This window comes from Myotis daubentonii, chromosome 3, assembly GCF_963259705.1.
Source record: "Myotis daubentonii chromosome 3, mMyoDau2.1, whole genome shotgun sequence".
Taxonomy (NCBI): domain Eukaryota; kingdom Metazoa; phylum Chordata; class Mammalia; order Chiroptera; family Vespertilionidae; genus Myotis; species Myotis daubentonii.
In genome coordinates, this window is record NC_081842.1 from 196,366,819 (window position 1) to 196,382,486 (window position 15,668).

The 15,668-nt window shown below is 55.4% G+C and overlaps 2 protein-coding genes across 2 annotated transcripts; both read right to left on the minus strand.

Moving 5' to 3' along the window:
- Positions 1-1,181: 1,181 nt before the first annotated feature.
- On the minus strand, positions 1,182-7,211 carry ADPRS (ADP-ribosylserine hydrolase). Its single transcript, XM_059690193.1, has 6 exons — positions 6,955-7,211; positions 3,786-3,882; positions 3,325-3,532; positions 3,036-3,220; positions 2,581-2,681; positions 1,182-1,991 (listed from the first exon to the last, which is right to left on the minus strand). The coding sequence occupies exons 1-6, from the start codon at positions 7,166-7,168 to the stop codon at positions 1,699-1,701; spliced, it is 1,098 nt and encodes a 365-aa protein (XP_059546176.1). The 5' UTR covers positions 7,169-7,211; the 3' UTR covers positions 1,182-1,698.
- A 295-nt stretch (positions 7,212-7,506) lies between these two features.
- On the minus strand, positions 7,507-11,890 carry TEKT2 (tektin 2). The gene is made up of 8 exons (XM_059686108.1): positions 10,926-11,890; positions 10,316-10,845; positions 9,656-9,799; positions 9,460-9,574; positions 8,841-8,948; positions 8,565-8,708; positions 8,325-8,404; positions 7,507-8,184 (listed from the first exon to the last, which is right to left on the minus strand). The coding sequence occupies exons 2-8, from the start codon at positions 10,555-10,557 to the stop codon at positions 7,971-7,973; spliced, it is 1,047 nt and encodes a 348-aa protein (XP_059542091.1). The 5' UTR covers positions 10,558-10,845; positions 10,926-11,890; the 3' UTR covers positions 7,507-7,970.
- Positions 11,891-15,668: the final 3,778 nt, after the last annotated feature.

Genomic DNA, 15,668 nt, shown 5'->3' on the forward strand with positions numbered 1-15,668 from the left:
AACAGCACATGCTGAGCCTGGCATTGGCGCAGAGGGGTCTCAGACTGGATTTCACTGGGCACCCAGGGAGCTTGCTCTGCCTCAGGGAGCTGCCAGCATGGTTTCTGTCCCCACATCAGAAACGCTCCACGCTCTTAAGCTGCCGAGGTTGTGCAACAAGTAAACGCCAAGAAGCATTTTAAGAAACCAAAGTAAGCAGTGGCTGGGGCTGGGGGAGACGGATCGAGCTTCCCTGGAACATTCCTGCAAGCTCTCAGGGGTAGTGGAGCATGACAGCTGGCTCAGGACCCCAAGGGCCAAGTTTCAACATCTGATACAAATTATGAATGAAATCATGAAACTTTGCTCTTGAGGGCGGGGCTAGCGCCAGGCCCAGTGCTCATAGCAGGGCCGGTGGAGCTGTCCTGGGCAGAGAGCACCTGTCCCACAGCTCGCCATGCTTGGCAGCGAGGGATCTGTCCCAAGCTGTGGGGATTGGGATGGCATATCTGAGACCAATGCCTGCCCTGCGAAGCCCTGTGGTTGGCCCAGCCTGGCAGAGCACTCTCCTGGCTGAGAGCAGACCCGCCCAGCAGTCCTGAAACCCCGGGCTAGCTGCAGAGGGCATGCTCCTCTCCCCCGGGCTGGAAGGATGCTCAGAGAACATCCCTGATGTTTGATGGAGGTGTCGCCTCCCTCTCAATTCCTTTCTTTGAAGCGGCGAGTGTGCAGAACTTCCTAACAGGCGAGGCCTGTGTCTGGGGCCCAGGAGGCAGAATGAGGCACAGCTTTCAGTCCACCCAGAGCACCTGGGACGATGCACCTTCCCCACCCACAGGCTGGCAGTCCAGTGATAGGAGGTACCCTCCGCTTCCCCTTCCAGGGCTCTAGTTTTTGGCCTGGCTGGGCCGGGGCCTACCTGGGAGCAAACTGTGAAGCCAGGCTTCGAGAGCAAGAAAATCTGGCTTGTTTCTGCCCCTGCAAGGGTCACTCTGAGCGACCTCCAACAGGAAACGGCACCAAGCCATGACTGCTCTGCCCGTCCTGGGTGAACAACACTGCAGGAATTGGCCTTGACAACCCAGCCGCTCATCACCTTGGGGTCCTAGCTCTTAGGAGAGCACAGCCCAGAGGGGTCCTAGACACTAAAGGTCAAGGGGGGGAGAATGCATTCAGGGCAGAGGAGAAACAGAGGAAACTGGTGGGATTTACCAAAAACTGTTTATTGCTCTGTGGCTTCCGTGGGAAGCTGTTAACAAGCCTGAGACAGCCCAGGGCCAGGTGTGTATGGAGATCAGCTAGATTCAACGGCATCTCCTGGATCCATGGAAACCTGCTGCTCTCAGTCCTGCCCAGTCAAAGACAGGTTTTCTGGCAAATTGACTAAATCCCAACGAGGAGAACGGATGCTACTGCAGACCATTTCCTCCCCATATCCCACGTCCTAGATAAGGAAAATGCCACGCGTACCCGCCAATAAACCTGCCTTGCTTCCTCGTGTCTGAGGAGCCAGGGGAGCCCAAGGCTCTGCAGCAAGCCAGAAACCCAGCACGGGGAGGCCCCAGTCCCTCACTCCATTCCAGTGACCTCCCCCGTGACTCCGGCCCCAGCAGTGCCTGTGCCCAGGCTGCAGGAAGACCGAGGCAGGGGGCAGAGCCCATAGAGGCACAGGGTTTCCAGCCTGAACTGTCTCTGGTCCCACTGGACATGGCGGGGCCCTCACAGACTCTTCTGGAAGACCCGGTGCAGGCTCCGGGCCAGGATGTCGGTCTCCTCATAGCCCTCACAGCTCTGCTGCCAGCTTTCTGTCACCTGTTCCATCCCATAGTAGGCGCCAGCAATGGCCCCAGCCATGGTGGCAATGGTGTCTGTGTCCCCACCCAGTGAGATGGAATAGATGAGAGTCCTTTGGAGGCTATTGAAGGTAGAGGGGATCTCGGGGTCGGGCTCCATGCAGCGCAGGAAGCAGTAGATGGCGGTGGGCACAGATTCAAAGGCGGCAATGCCGTTCCCTGTGGGGACACCAGATTATGGGGATTTGACACCCCCGCTCCCCACCTGTCCCTAGGTTTCCTGCCACTTGCCACAGTCAACACTCTCAGCTACAAGCTGGGCTGTGACTAAGGTCACAGGCTCTACAGGTAGACTACCTGGGCTCAAGTCCTCCTCCCCACCCCTTGGCTGGGTGACTGGGAAAGCTCCCTAATGACCTCGGGTTTGACCCCTACAGAGTGGATCCGGTCGGGAACTCGCACAGGGCTCCCGTGAGGGTGAAAGGAGACAAACAGGTAGCGCGCTCTGCACGGTGCCCAGAACACAGTGAACCTGCCATTAACGCACCAATGGCTGGGAGCAGCGGCTGAGAACTGCGGCCAGCTGCCACTGCTGGGGACCTTTATCTGTGAGGACGGAGGAGCTGCAGCCCCAGAGCAAGAAGGCACTGAACTCACTCAAAACCTGCCAAGCACCCTGCAGAGCTGGCTCTGCTGTTACAGCAGCCCCGGGCAAAAATGTGATGGCAGGTCTGACTCCTTGCTCCCCTCCTATCCTGAGCCCAAGCCTGTCCCTAAGGATGATGGTGTGGGTGTGGGGACTACCCACCCAGCTCAGACACCACCTCCTCTCTGGTCACCACGTCCTGCTCTAGAAGCTCTCCAATCTTCTTCAGTCGGCTGGAGTACGGATGCTCCTCCATGCCCAACCTGTGGGTCCAGGAGGGGCGGGGGGGCAAGATTGCAGGGAGGTTGGAGCAAGGCATGGGGAAGGTTGTGAGGGAGGGGGAGTGTTACGAGGGAGGGGGAGGGTTGTGAGGGAGGGGGAGGCTGGACGTGGTCAGGCTGACACCCAGGCCCAGGTGTCCTCACAAGTGGGAGGGGGCTGGGTGTGACCCTGAGCCTTGCTTGAAGCCCAGCTCCAGCCAAAGGATTCTCCCACCCCTCCCTCGGGTCTGCAGTTACAGAAGGAAGGGCTCCGCTGTGGCAACACCAGAGGAACCCACCCCGGAGGCATGCACACTCACAAACACACCTCCAGCCGCCTCCATGCCACATACTCACTCCCTGGCATCCGAGACGGACTGGGCATCACTCTCCAGCTCTTCCATGTGGCCCAGGAGTTGCTTGAGAAAGTGCTCACTGGACGACTCCCCCTGCAAAGCCAGATGCACCGCCAGGGCCTGCAGGATGGCACCGTTGTAGCCCAGGGAGGAGGCGTGTGTCAGCTGGGCCGAGAGCCGGGCGAACTAGGGCAAGGGCAGTGGAGGCTAAGACCTGCTGTCACAGAGCCCAGAGAAGAGGGGGGGTGGGGGAGAGAGGGGACAGCCCAGAAGCCCGCTGCCCAGGCTACCTTCTGCACATCCTGGACGCTGCTATAGGCCAGGGAGATGCCGGCCACCCGCATGGCGCCCCCGTTGCCATAGGAGCCCTTCCCGCTGAACTGGGCCCGAGCAGGCTCATAGACGTCACGGCACTTGGGGCTCAGGAGCTTCTTGAAGACGGTGACGACTCCAGCTCCGTAACCCCGGTCAGGGTCTTTTCTGTACTCCTGAGCAAATCTAGGGATGGAAGGGACACGGGATGAGGCTCACGGGTGCCTGTCAGGGTTGGGAGAGAAATCCGGCTGGCTGGGAGCTGAGGAAGCCCTGGGGACCAGGAGCCTGTAGCAGCCGTGAGGACATGTCTGGCTCCCGCAGCTGCAGTGGCCCTGCTGAGGGTGGGGGTCCCAGCACGCGTGGCTTCACTGCTCCGGTCCAGGGGTGCAGTAACTCGGCCCCCCTGGCTCGCCTCACCCAGGGCCATTCCGCTCACCTGTGGGCCATGTCCACCTCGTCGAAAGCCTCCTTGGACAGCAGCGACTGCACGAGGGCCCTGGACATGGCGGTGTCATCTGTGTAGTACAACGCTTCTGCGGGGACAGGAGGGGGAGGGAGGGCTGCAGAGCTCAAGGGCGGCAGCTTTGGCCTCCGCTCGCTCGTTCCCTTCGTGCACCACTTCCAGATGCTCAAGGCAGCCGCTCCCTCCACCCAGCTTCCTGGGCTCCAGGTCCTGGGGTTTTCCGCAATTCTTTGTTCTGAGGCAGTGACCATGTCCTGCTCTTTTCTGAAGGAAATCCTTCCACCCCCTTCTGGCTGCCATCACTGCAGCCTACTCTTTTTTAAAAAAAAAAAAATTATTTAATATGTTTTTATTGATTTCAGAGAGGGAGAGGGAGAGAAACATCAATGATGAGAGAGAATCATTGACTGGCTGCCTCCTTCCCACCCCTCACTGGGGATTGAGCCCGCAACCCGGGCATGTGCCCCTGACCAGAATCAAACCTGGACCTTTCAGTCCACAGGCGGACACTCTATCCACCGAGTCAAACTGGCTAGGGCAGTGCTACTCTTTTCTTCCCTATTAATTTATTTTATTTCTATTTTATTTTTTATTGATTTGAGAGAGAGCAATTTGTTGTTCTACTTATTGAAGCATCCATTGGTTGATTCTTGTATGTGCCCTGACCGGGGATCGAACTGCAACCTTGGTGTATCAGACTGACACTGGGCTACCCGGCCAGGGCCTGCAGCTCTACTCTTAATACGACCTGCTTGGGCCTCTCACATTTCCTGCACATTTCCCACCCTGCAACCCATCCTACATGTGCAGCCAGATACTTCTTCCTAATACTAGACTGTCACTTTCCTTATCTCACTCTCCTGCTCAAAATGGCTATTGGTTGCCTTCAGGATGAGGCCCAAAGTCACTGCTGTGGCATTCAAAGCCCTTCCCTCCTCACTCATCTTATGTCCCACCATTCCCCTACATGTTCCCAGGATCAGTCTTGGAGCCTGGGTCAAATCCATCCCAGCTGGGACTGCTCCCCTCCCTCCTCCCACCCCCACTCCCTCCTCTGGGTGCCCAGGAGTCCTGCTCTGGCATTTTCAACACAGCACCATTGTTTATGTGGTGACTTAGCAAAATAGGCCAAAAAGGGGCTAGGGCTAGGGACTTGGTTTCATTTGAAGAACTGGTTACAGCCCGGCCGGCGTGGCTCAATGGTTGAGCATCAACCTAAGAACCAGGAGGTGGAGGTTCGATTCCCAGTCAGGGCACATGCCTGGGGGTTGAGGGCTCAATCCCCAGGATGGGGCGTGCAGGAGGCAGCCGATCAATGATTCTCTCTCATCATTCATGTTTCTCTCTCTCCCTCTTCCTTTCTCTCTCTGAAATCAATAAAAAAATATAAAAACAAAACAAAAAAACGGTCCCTACATCTTGTCTTCACCTCATCTCTCTCCTTCCCTTTGTAGCAAATTACTCTATTTTCTCATTTTCCATTTCCTCCTAAACCCACTGGAATCTAACTTCCAGGCTTCAACCTTCTACTGAAAATGCTTTTCTAAATCCAGACTTCCCTCGCCTTGTGTCTCTGTGACCAGCATCTTCACCGTGAAATGTTCTCAGGTTTTGTTGATACCCATGCCCCCTACTTCTCCGATCAAACTGCTTCTCTAGCCCCTTTCCTTGCTGTACTGCATGTTCTCCAGGAAGAATCACCCACTGCTTGACCTCAGGCGTGATCCTGAGCTGAGAGCTGGGTGAGGGAGGAGCTGACTGCACAGGGGGCGGGAGGCTGGGCCGTGGGGGCGCCTGGACTAGAAGCGAGGGGCGCTGCCGGCACAGACCGGGCTAAAGGGGGCAGATGTGCGAGGAGCGCAGCACAGACCGGGCTAAAGGGGGCAGATGTGCGAGGAGCGCAGCACAGACAGGGCTAAAGGGGGCAGATGTGCGCCTCCGGCACAGACCGGGCTAAAGGGGGCAGATGTGCGCCGCCGGCACAGACCGGGCTAAAGGGGGCAGATGTGCGAGGAGCCCAGCACAGACCGGGCTAAAGGGGGCAGATGTGCGCCGCCGGCACAGACCAGGCTAAAGGGGGCAGATGTGCGCCGCCCGGCACAGACCGGGCTAAAGGGGGCAGATGTGCGAGGCCGGCACAGACCGGGCTAAAGGGGGCAGATGTGCGCCGCCGGCACAGACCGGGCTAAAGGGGGCAGATGTGCGAGGAGCCCAGCACAGACCGGGCTAAAGGGGGCAGATGTGCGCCGCCGGCACAGACCGGGCTAAAGGGGGCAGATGTGCGCCGCCGGCACAGACCGGGCTAAAGGGGGCAGATGTGCGAGGAGCTCAGCACAGACAGGGCTAAAGGGGGCAGATGTGCGCCGCCGGCACAGACCGGGCTAAAGGGGGCAGATGTGCGCCGCCGGCACAGACCGGGCTAAAGGGGGCAGATGTGCGAGGAGCTCAGCACAGACAGGGCTAAAGGGGGCAGATGTGCGCCGCCGGCACAGACCGGGCTAAAGGGGGCAGATGTGCGAGGCCGGCACAGACCGGGCTAAAGGGGGCAGATGTGCGAGGAGCCCAGCACAGACCGGGCTAAAGGGGGCAGATGTGCGCCGCCGGCACAGACCGGGCTAAAGGGGGCAGATGTGCGAGGAGCGGAGCCCAGGAGGCAGGTGCGGCGGTGTCAGATGAAACGAGACGGGCACGCTGAGGATTGAGCTCTATCTATCCTACGGGCAACAGAAAACCACTGCAGAGCTTCCTGCGAGGAGGCCGCCATAGGTCTCCGTTTTGGGACGAGCACTCGCCGCGGTGTGGACAGTGGACTGGGGCGCACTGGTTTCAGACAGCTGGGTCGAGGCAGGAAACATCGAGAGGGTGTCCGTGCCGGACCAGCGCGACTCGGGGTTCCGGCGGGCGCGCCTCGGAGGACGGTGCTGCCACGCCCGAGTCGGGAGAGGTTCGGGCGAGAGGCGTGCGGACGGAGCTCGGCTTTAGCCAGGCTGAGCCCGAGGTGCCCGCGCGGGCCGTGCGGGTCCCAGGTCGGCCCTGCGGAGCCGCATCTCCCCACACGCCCTCTCCCGGCCGCGCTCCCACCGCCCCGCGTCCCTCCGGGAGCCCCGCCGCCCGAGTCCCCGGAGCGCCCGGCCCCGCCCACCTGTCCGCGCGCTGCCCGCCGAGCCCGGGTCGGGCTCCAGGTTCTGGACGTGACGCAGCACTGACGTCAGGCTGACGGTGTCCTGCGCCTCGTAGATGGCGCCCACGCAGTCCCCGAGCAGCGCGCCCGCCAGGCAACCTCGGAAGCGGGAGAGGGAGCGGGCCGCCCCAGCCCCTCCGCAGCTCGCAGCAGCCATCGCCGCCGCCGCCGCCATCCGCACGGGCCCGCCGCCACTTCCGGTGCGGCCCGCGCGCGCCTCCGCGCTTCCCCCCACCCCCGGCTGCTTCGCGCCCCAGCCCCACAGCGCCCCCTCGTGGCTCTGAGTCGCGGCGCCGCTTGAGACCCACAGCGCCACCCAGCGGCCCGGAGGTGCAGCTCCGCGTGCGTGGGACCAGGTTAGGTCCTGCAACGCTGGTTGGAGCCCACCAGGCCTCTGCTTTTAGGCCTCGTTCTCCCCATCTGTAACTGGTGTCACGCCGGGCGGGACGGCCACTAAAGAGTCCAGGAGGGGACTATCGGACCGCGGTAGCCCTGCCCTTCAGGCCACTGCCACCCGGGTCCTGCCTTTATGAAGCCTCTTTCTTTGCCCCGTCACCCCAGCTCTCCGATGACCACAGCCCCAGTTCTTGGTCCCCCACTCCCACTGTGATCATAGTCTTCTCCGGGCCTTCCCTAGGCAACAAGAGGGCAGCTAAGGGTCCTGCTGGGGCTGGGCTGGTTCGAAATCATTGGAGCCATTGGAGCCCAGGGGGTGCTGGCCTACCCCTGAGAGGGGTCCCTAAAGAGGGAGAAGGAATCAGATTTGGAACATGGAGCTTGGGGGATGATGGTCCCCGTTTATGCCTCTCCATTCACAGGAGGGCCAAGAGCCTTCTCACTCTCCGCTGGCTGCATGCAGGGGTAGCAGAAAACCTTCTAGAAGACTGAGAAACCCAACATTTATTAGATTCATTCTCTCCACCCCCTTCCTCTTCCATTTCCCTCCTAACCTCCCCCTCCCTCCTCAGCCTCCAAGGCTAGGCTAGCTGCAGCTGGCAGCTTTTGAGTGGACTCAGGATACGGTTTGTGGTGCGGTTGAAGGTGTCCACCTCGGGCACAAACTTCTCGGCTGGCACCGTCAGCTTCCGGCGAGTGTCCATGCACTTGGTGTCCAACAGCATGGAGTTGGCCTTGCAGGCGATGTCAGCCTGCAGCCGGGCCAGGTGCTTGTACAGGGCATTCAGAGCATCCCTGGGGAGGAGGCATTAACAACCCACCACCCCTGCATGAGGCGGAAGGTGAAGGAAGCCAGCAGGGAAGCCAGAAGGCAGCAAGAGGCCCCATGGGTGAAAGGTGTCTCCCTGCCCCTCCGGTCCACTCCCCAAACCTACTGTGCTTGTGCCAACTTCTGCCTCAGGGTAGCAATGGTTGCCTCTAACTGGTGAACCTCGTCGGTGAGGCCATACTGTGCCTGGAAGCAGAGGTGAGGATTGGGAATCAGCCATACTAGCCTTTAGCCCATGGGCCTGGGCACCCCTGCTCCACCAGGAATATGTGCTGGGGAGTGAGTGATCCTGAGGAGACTTTAGCGGGAGGGGAGGGAGCAGTGCCCCACTGGGGTACCCTCCCACCTGGTCCCGGCAGAGTTCCACATTGGGCCTGTAGGTTCTGGACTCGAGCCGAGTATGGCATAGCTTCAGGTTCAGGAACTTCCTGTGCAGATCTTCCTCCAGGTGCCGGATGTCCTCCTGCAGGTCAGCGATCTCCTGCAAGGTCTACAGGGGACAGAGTGAGTGGTCTCCAGTTGCTAGACCCACCACGGTGCACCCAGGGCTTGCTGGACCGACACTGGACTCCTCCTCCCACAGCAGGAAGTCCAAGCCCAGGAGACTAATGAGAAGGCTCACATTCTTCTCTTGCCACTTGAGCTCACTGTATATTTTCTCCATCTCCCGCAGCCGCTTTCTGAAGGCAAAGTCCGTTGCCACCCTCTGGGCTTCAAGTTCATTGTTGGTCTGAAGGACAAGATGTGGGCCGGGCAAGACAGGGTATAAGTTCATGACCATCTTAAGGATGTTCCTCAAGTGAAGGGTTGGGATGCCAATGGCCAACAGGGAACAAAAGCTAAAGGCTTGCCCCAGCCGGTTTGGCTCAGTGGATAGAGCATCGGCCTGCGGACTAACGGGTCCTGAGTTCAATTCCTGTCAAGGGCACATGCCCGGGTTGTGGGCTCGATCCCCAGTAGGGGGCGTGCAGGAGGCAGCCAATCAATGATTCTCTCTCATCATTAATGTTTCTATCTCTCTCTCCCTCTCCCTTCCTCTCTGAAATTAATTAATTATATATATATGTGTGTGTGTGTGTGTGTGTGTGTGTGTGTGTGTGTGTGTATATATATATATATATATATATATATATATATATATATATATATTTTTTTTTTTTTTTTTAAAGCTAAAGACTTGAGTGCCTACTTGGCCCATCCATTAGCCATGGAAGAGCAGGGTCAGGGGGGTGGTCAGTTACCTCAGCAATAGTGAGGGCGATGGCCTCCCTCAGGTCTGTGGCTTCTTTCATCTCAGCCTCCGCCCGGTTCTTGTTGAACCGACTAAATTCATCCCACTCTTGAAGTGATGAGGAGCTGCAGGTGGCAGGAGATACAGGGGTCATAAGAGTTTGGCCACTGTGGGGTGAGGGGAGGAGAGACTGAAACACTTCTTACCCATCGGGGACACGCGCGGGATTAATCTTCAGAGAGATGTTTGGGGACTTGAGGTTGAGAGAGAGGCAACCTCTGTCAATGTCCAGTGTCTCCATTTTGCCCCGATGGTCAGAGTTGAGCTGCTGTCGGATATCCTGCAGGAGGCTGGGGCAGGAACAGACTAGCTCAAGCTCCATCCCTCCACGGCCCCAAGGACTTAGCCCCCATTGTGCTCCAGGGCCCCCGAGGGATGGGCAGGCTGGAGTGACAATGGAGCTGCTGCCTGCAGCTGCGACAAAGACCAGCATAGTTGGACAAGCTCCTCACAGACAAAATTCTGACCCTCACGTGCTCACACACAACCACAAGGGCACACGCATTAGTTACACTCACAAAGGCTCACACATACACACAATAGGGTACTCAGTCAGGGGTGGTGGTAAATGGGCTCCATCTCCCATGCTTCCCATCAATCGACAATGGCTCCCTAGAGCAGTCTTCTGAGACCATGTGGAGGCAGAGGAAAAAGTGGTATCATCGGTTAGAGGTGTTTGCCATGGGCACAGCAGGGACCGAAGGCAGCCGGAGAACCAGCTGCCGGTCATCCACAGTACAAATATTCTACTTAGGACACACAGCCTTCAAGTGCAGGTGAGCTTGAGAATGACGCCTCTCCCTTACCAGAGCTTCTCAAACGTCTGGCTGATCTTCTGTTGCAAGGCCTTCTTGGTGGCATCAATGACTTCCACCTCTTTGTGCAGCTCTTCCTCCACAGGGTCCCTCACCACGTCAACGTCTCGCCGGCTATCCCGCAGGGTCAGGCACTGGATTGCCACATCCAGGGGCAGGTTCTTGGCCTGCAGGTTTTTCTCTGCTGACTCTTTCATCTGGAACAGAGAAGGCACAGGAGGCTGCTGGGCCATTCCCTGAGAAGCACGCTCACTCCCACGTTAATAGAGGGGCCAGTGAGTGACTCAGGTGGACAGGTCACTCCATACCCCATGAAGGGTTCCCTGACCTCCAAGTGGGGAGGGAGGGGAGGTCCTTGCGGCAGGGTCTCCTAGCACCCTGCCCTAGCTCCCTGCCTGTGTCAGGGCGTTGATCTCTGCATCTAAATCCGTCAGACACTTGTCCAGCATCTCCTTCCATCGGTTGACTGTATCAACTCTCTCTTCCAGTCGAGTCCTGTTGTCGTGTTCATCCCAAATGGTCTGGAAGAGACAGAGCCAGATAAAGAGGGTGTTTGGGGACAGGGGCTATCCCTGTGCCCACCTGAGCTCCCGCTCCCAACCTGGTTGTTGGTCTCATTGCGGAGGATCCGGGCCTCCTGGCGGATCTGGTGTGAGGCATTTCGCTGCCGCTCAGCGTTGGTGGACAGCAGGTAGCTGTTGGTATGCCAGTCCTGCAACTGGAAGCGTTGGCTGGGCTTGACGCTCAGCGTGGCCATGGTGCTGAGCCCCTAGGCCTGTTCCAAGACACCCACCTCTGCTGGAGAGGACAAGCAAGGCTGCGGGAGACAAGACGGTTCAGTCAGTCCTCTCCTAGATCAAAAGCTCCCTGCAGGGACTCTTTCCGCCTCCCCACGTGGGAGTCTGTACTTGTTCTTCAATAAATTTCCACCTTTGCTATAACATAAAAAAACTCCCCCCAAAGGACCTGCTCCTGTCCATTTTGCTCCCAAACCCTTGCTGCAGAAAGCCTGCTTGGGAGCAGCTCTCGATTTGCTCAACTTTGAGGTATTAACTAAGTTTTCTCCCACCCATCCATCCACAGACACACACTCCTGGACCCTGCAGGTCCTGGAGGGTGTGTGTGCTGCCAAGTGCTTAGTGGGGCTGGTGGGTGGGTGGGGTTTAGCAGGAATAATAGTCCTTAATCCAGTTTCCACCCCTACTTCCAGCAATCAAGTCCCGTGGCGCTTTCTTTTCTTTCTCCGCCCCAGCTGTGCTCAGGCCCTGCACGGGTTCTAAGAAAACGAGCCCTGTTCACCATCCAGAGAGGGCGGGCTAGTTTTGCAAGGGATGTGGGCTGGCGCAGGGGAGTTGTTGTTGTTTTTTTGGAGTGGGTATGCGCTGGTCCCCTCCCCACCTGATCATCATACTCCCTCCCTCAGCCCCTGTTGGAGGAGGAGCAGCCGGGCTCTGTCTAGTTCCCAGGCGCACCCCACCACTCCCTTCCCCAGGATAATCCTTTTGGGTTTAAATTAATACCCCGGCGGCGGCGCAGAGAAAGAAGGAGGAGGGAGGAAGGGAGGGAGCTTGAGCCTGGGTGTGAGTCCTCACAGCACCCCAGCTCCCCTAGCCTCTCACCTCCTTCCCAGCTCAGACTTCCGCCAGTTCCTCTGTTGCGCACACCGGTTGCTAGGCACCCGCCTGTGAGCGCGCTGGTAACCGCCACCCCCATGTTTACCTTGGCAACCGCGGGGCTGGGGCGACCAGGCCCCAAGGCGGCTGGCGGGCTGCGGCTGCAGGAGCGGGCGCAAGGAGCAGGGCAGCAGGATATGGCGTTCATTTCCTTTACAAGTTAAACGTTTTAATTTTGATCAAAGTTACGCATAGACATGATAAGACATACGTACATCTCCCGCTCAGGCGCATTCCCCAGTAGCCATCCTTCCAGAAATGTAAATATATTTGACGTTATTTACACGCATTCCTTTGGTCCTGTCTTGTCCAACATTTTCATTCATCTGCCTGACGGCATGCAGCGGTTCTCAACCTGTGGGTCGCGACCCCTGAAAAATACATCCTGCATATCAGATATTTACATTACGATTCATAACAGTAGCAAAATTACAGTTATGAAGTAGCAACGAAAATAATTTTATGGTTGGGGGTCACCACAACATGAGGAACTGTGTTAAAGGGTAGAGGGAGTGGTAATCGTATTTGGAGAGGGCACATGCCTGGAATATTAGAAGCAATGTTTAAAATCCGACCATTTAAAAAAGAGAAGGAAAATAATTCAACCGTGCCAGTATTGTTCTAGGGCTTGGGAAATGTTAACGTTTAATGTTCACAACTATTACACGAGGTAAGCGTTATCTCCATTTCCACAGGTGTCTGAAAAGACTGGCCTTGCTAAAAGGCAGGCATGTCAGCGCGGTGAGCCTGGTTCCCAGGTCCATGTCCTCTGCGTTACGACTCCACACTGCCTCTAGTGGTGGCGCGGGAAATCGAGAGGAAGGCCGGGCTGAGATTTCCATCCTTGGTCCTCCTCTGGGGGCTGTGCAGAACAGCCTTAGGAATGGCGTGCTGTTACCTTGTCCGTCTTACAGGCAGGAAAATTGAGGCATAGAGAAGTGAGGAACGTTCCCAAGGTCACATAGCTAAGTGGAGAGTCTGTCTCAGAGGCCAAGGTCAGGTTTGATGGATGAGGGAAAGAGAGGAGTCCAAGAAGAGTCCTCAGTTTTAAGACCTCAGTGATTGGTGGGATTGTGTTAGCCTTCCGCAAAAGGAGGAGGGCTTGGTCGCCAAGGGGAGGAGAAAGCTGGCTTTTGGGAAGTTTGAGATGCTTGTGGTAAATCCAGGTACTGTCCAGAAATGCGAGTCTGCAGAAAGACTAAGGCTAGAACATTTTCCAAACCTCTTTCACCACAGAATATTTTCTCCCCCATAGGATATTTTATAAATTCTAATATATGGCTCATACACCAGACATACATGGGAATTTGTGATATAGCTCTTTTACTAGGATTAAAGACAAGAAAGAAAAAACAACCTACCATCTTGGAGATTATTTGCTGGAAGAAATGATCAAATTTTGGCTTATATGGTTTGAAACATAACAGAAAGAAGGAAACAACTATGGCAGAACGGTGATGGCTTTGGTGTATGTCTCTGACTGGTGATGCCCTTGGTGTTCATGACTCACGAGGTTCCACACATCCTGGCCAAGGGAAGAATATATTAGCAGAAAAGTTCAGGCGGCTGATGAATTGGAGCAAGAGAAATAGAGTGATAAAAATGAGTAAAGCTGTGTTCTATTATTTTGCAAGAAACTATTATTGTAATGTTTGCTGCTGTCCAGAAGGTTAGAACATGTATAATATGCAAACACGCTGCTGAAGAAGTTTAGATCTCGGCATATACCTGGGTGCACTCCAGTGCATTCACTAGGAAGGTATATTTTGCTATGGTGGATTAGGATGAAAACCCCGAGGCCCTCCAAACACTCCAGTTGATATCAGTTTCAAGATTCCACTATTTTTCTGCTAAAAGGAAATTTAGAAAAGATGACATCTACCATTTGGAAGAAAGGGGTCTCATAGCTGGGCAAATGGCCAAATTGGTAGCTGAGAACAGAGGGAAGGAAGGTCAACATTAGAATTAGACAACCTACAAATTATCCCAATCCCTTCCAGTTGGGGATTTTTTGGTTCTTATTGGTGGACGTTTGTATTTATTGAACTGGAATGGGAAATTTATTTTTAACAATTTGTGGGCAGTTTTAGCTCAGTGTTTTGTGATCATGATGACATCTGGTCAAATGTGGACTCATAAAAGGAGCCCCATAGCCCAGCCATTGTGTCTCAGTGGTTGAGCGTCAACCCAGGAACCAAGATCATGGTTTGATTCCCAGTCAGGCCACATGCCTAGGCTGTGGGCTCAATTCCCAGTAGGGGGTGTGCAGGAGGCAGCCAATCAATGATTCTCTCTCATCTTTGATGTTTATATCTTTCTCCCTCTCCCTTCTTCTCTGAAAAAAAAAACCAAAACATGTATATTAATATATATATATACTAGAGGCCCGGTGCACAAATATTTGTGCACTCGGGGGGATCCCTCAGCCTGGCCTATGCCCTCTTGCAGTCTGGGACCCCTCGGAGGATGTCCACCTGTTGGCTTAGGCCCGCTCCCTGGGGGATCAGGCCCATGCTGTCAGTCAGACATCCCTCTGGCAGCCCGGCAGCCCTCAGGGGGATGTCCACTTACCAGCAGGGAGCAGACCTAAGCTGCAGTCGGACATCCTTAGAGCTGCTGAGGAGGCGGGAGAGGCTCCTGCCACAACCGCTGTGCTGGCAGCCATCAGCCTGGCTTGTGGCTGAGCAGAGCTCCCCCTGTGGGAGTGCACTGACCACCAGGGGACAGTTCCTGCATTAAGCATCTGCCCCCTGGTGGTCAGTGTGTGTCATAGTGACCAGTCATTCCCAGTTGTTCTGCTGTTAGGGTCAATTTGCATATTACCCTTTTATTATATAGGATATCTTCAAGGAGTGAGTTACTGTCAGTTTGTAGCAGAAATATACATCATCTCTCTGTTCAATATATGCAGTACCCTGGGAGTGGTGCTCTTAGATAAAGCAGTCATATCTTATATGAATATTTAAGGAAGGAGTTGCAATATCCTTCAGTTGGCTGTTCCCCCTCTTCATATTTGAAGTACCTGAGTATTCATTCAGCATCCTCATGGACTAAAAAGGATCTTAGAGATATAAACAAAGAAGCAGGAAAAAATTTAAAATGGAAAAAAAAGTGAAACAAAAATGTGAACTTAAAATTTTTTAAAGTGATTTAGATTTAGCCAAAGAAGACATGAAATGCCTTTGTTGAAAGTCATGTTCTCTCAAAGTCTGTGCAGTCTTATGGTATGTGTCTTCTCTGTTCTTCTCAATTTTCTCCAGGTAAATGTCATATATTACCTAATATAGTGAATTCCACTGATTAAAATAATCAGAATACAACTTTTATCAAATTAGAACAATGTTTAGCCCTGGCTGGTGTGCTCAGTTGGTTGGGTGTTGTCTTGTGTACCAAAAAGTTCGATTCCCAGTCAGGGCACATGCCTGGGTTTTTGGCTAGATCCCTGGTAGTGAGCATGCAGAAGGCAGCCAATTGAGGTTCACATTGATGTTTTTTCCTCTCTCTTTCTCTCTCTCTCTCTCTCTCTCTCTCTCCCCCCCCCCCACTCCCTTCCTGTATCTCTAAAAATCAATAAACTAGCCCTACCTGGTTTGGCTCGGTGGATAGAGTATTGGCCGGAGGACTGAAAGGTCGCAGGTTCGATTCTGGTCCAGGGCACGTGCCAGGGTTTT

Excerpts from the sequence above, each read along its gene's own strand:
- TEKT2 (XM_059686108.1), bottom strand. The coding sequence starts at position 10,557 with ATGGCCCAGCAGCCTCCTGTGCCTTCTCTGTTCCAGATGAAAGAGTCA. Across the intron at positions 9,575-9,655 it reads CCCGCGCGTGTCCCCGATGG|CTCCTCATCACTTCAAGAGT; the intron begins GTAAGAAGTGTT and ends TGCCACCTGCAG. Across the intron at positions 8,949-9,459 it reads TCGCCCTCACTATTGCTGAG|ACCAACAATGAACTTGAAGC; the intron begins GTAACTGACCAC and ends CTTGTCCTTCAG.
- ADPRS (XM_059690193.1), bottom strand. The coding sequence starts at position 7,168 with ATGGCGGCGGCGGCGGCGATGGCTGCTGCGAGCTGCGGAGGGGCTGGG. Across the intron at positions 3,883-6,954 it reads GGCGGGCAGCGCGCGGACAG|AAGCGTTGTACTACACAGAT; the intron begins GTGGGCGGGGCC and ends CTGTCCCCGCAG. Across the intron at positions 1,992-2,580 it reads GGAGGTGGTGTCTGAGCTGG|GGAACGGCATTGCCGCCTTT; the intron begins GTGGGTAGTCCC and ends GTGTCCCCACAG.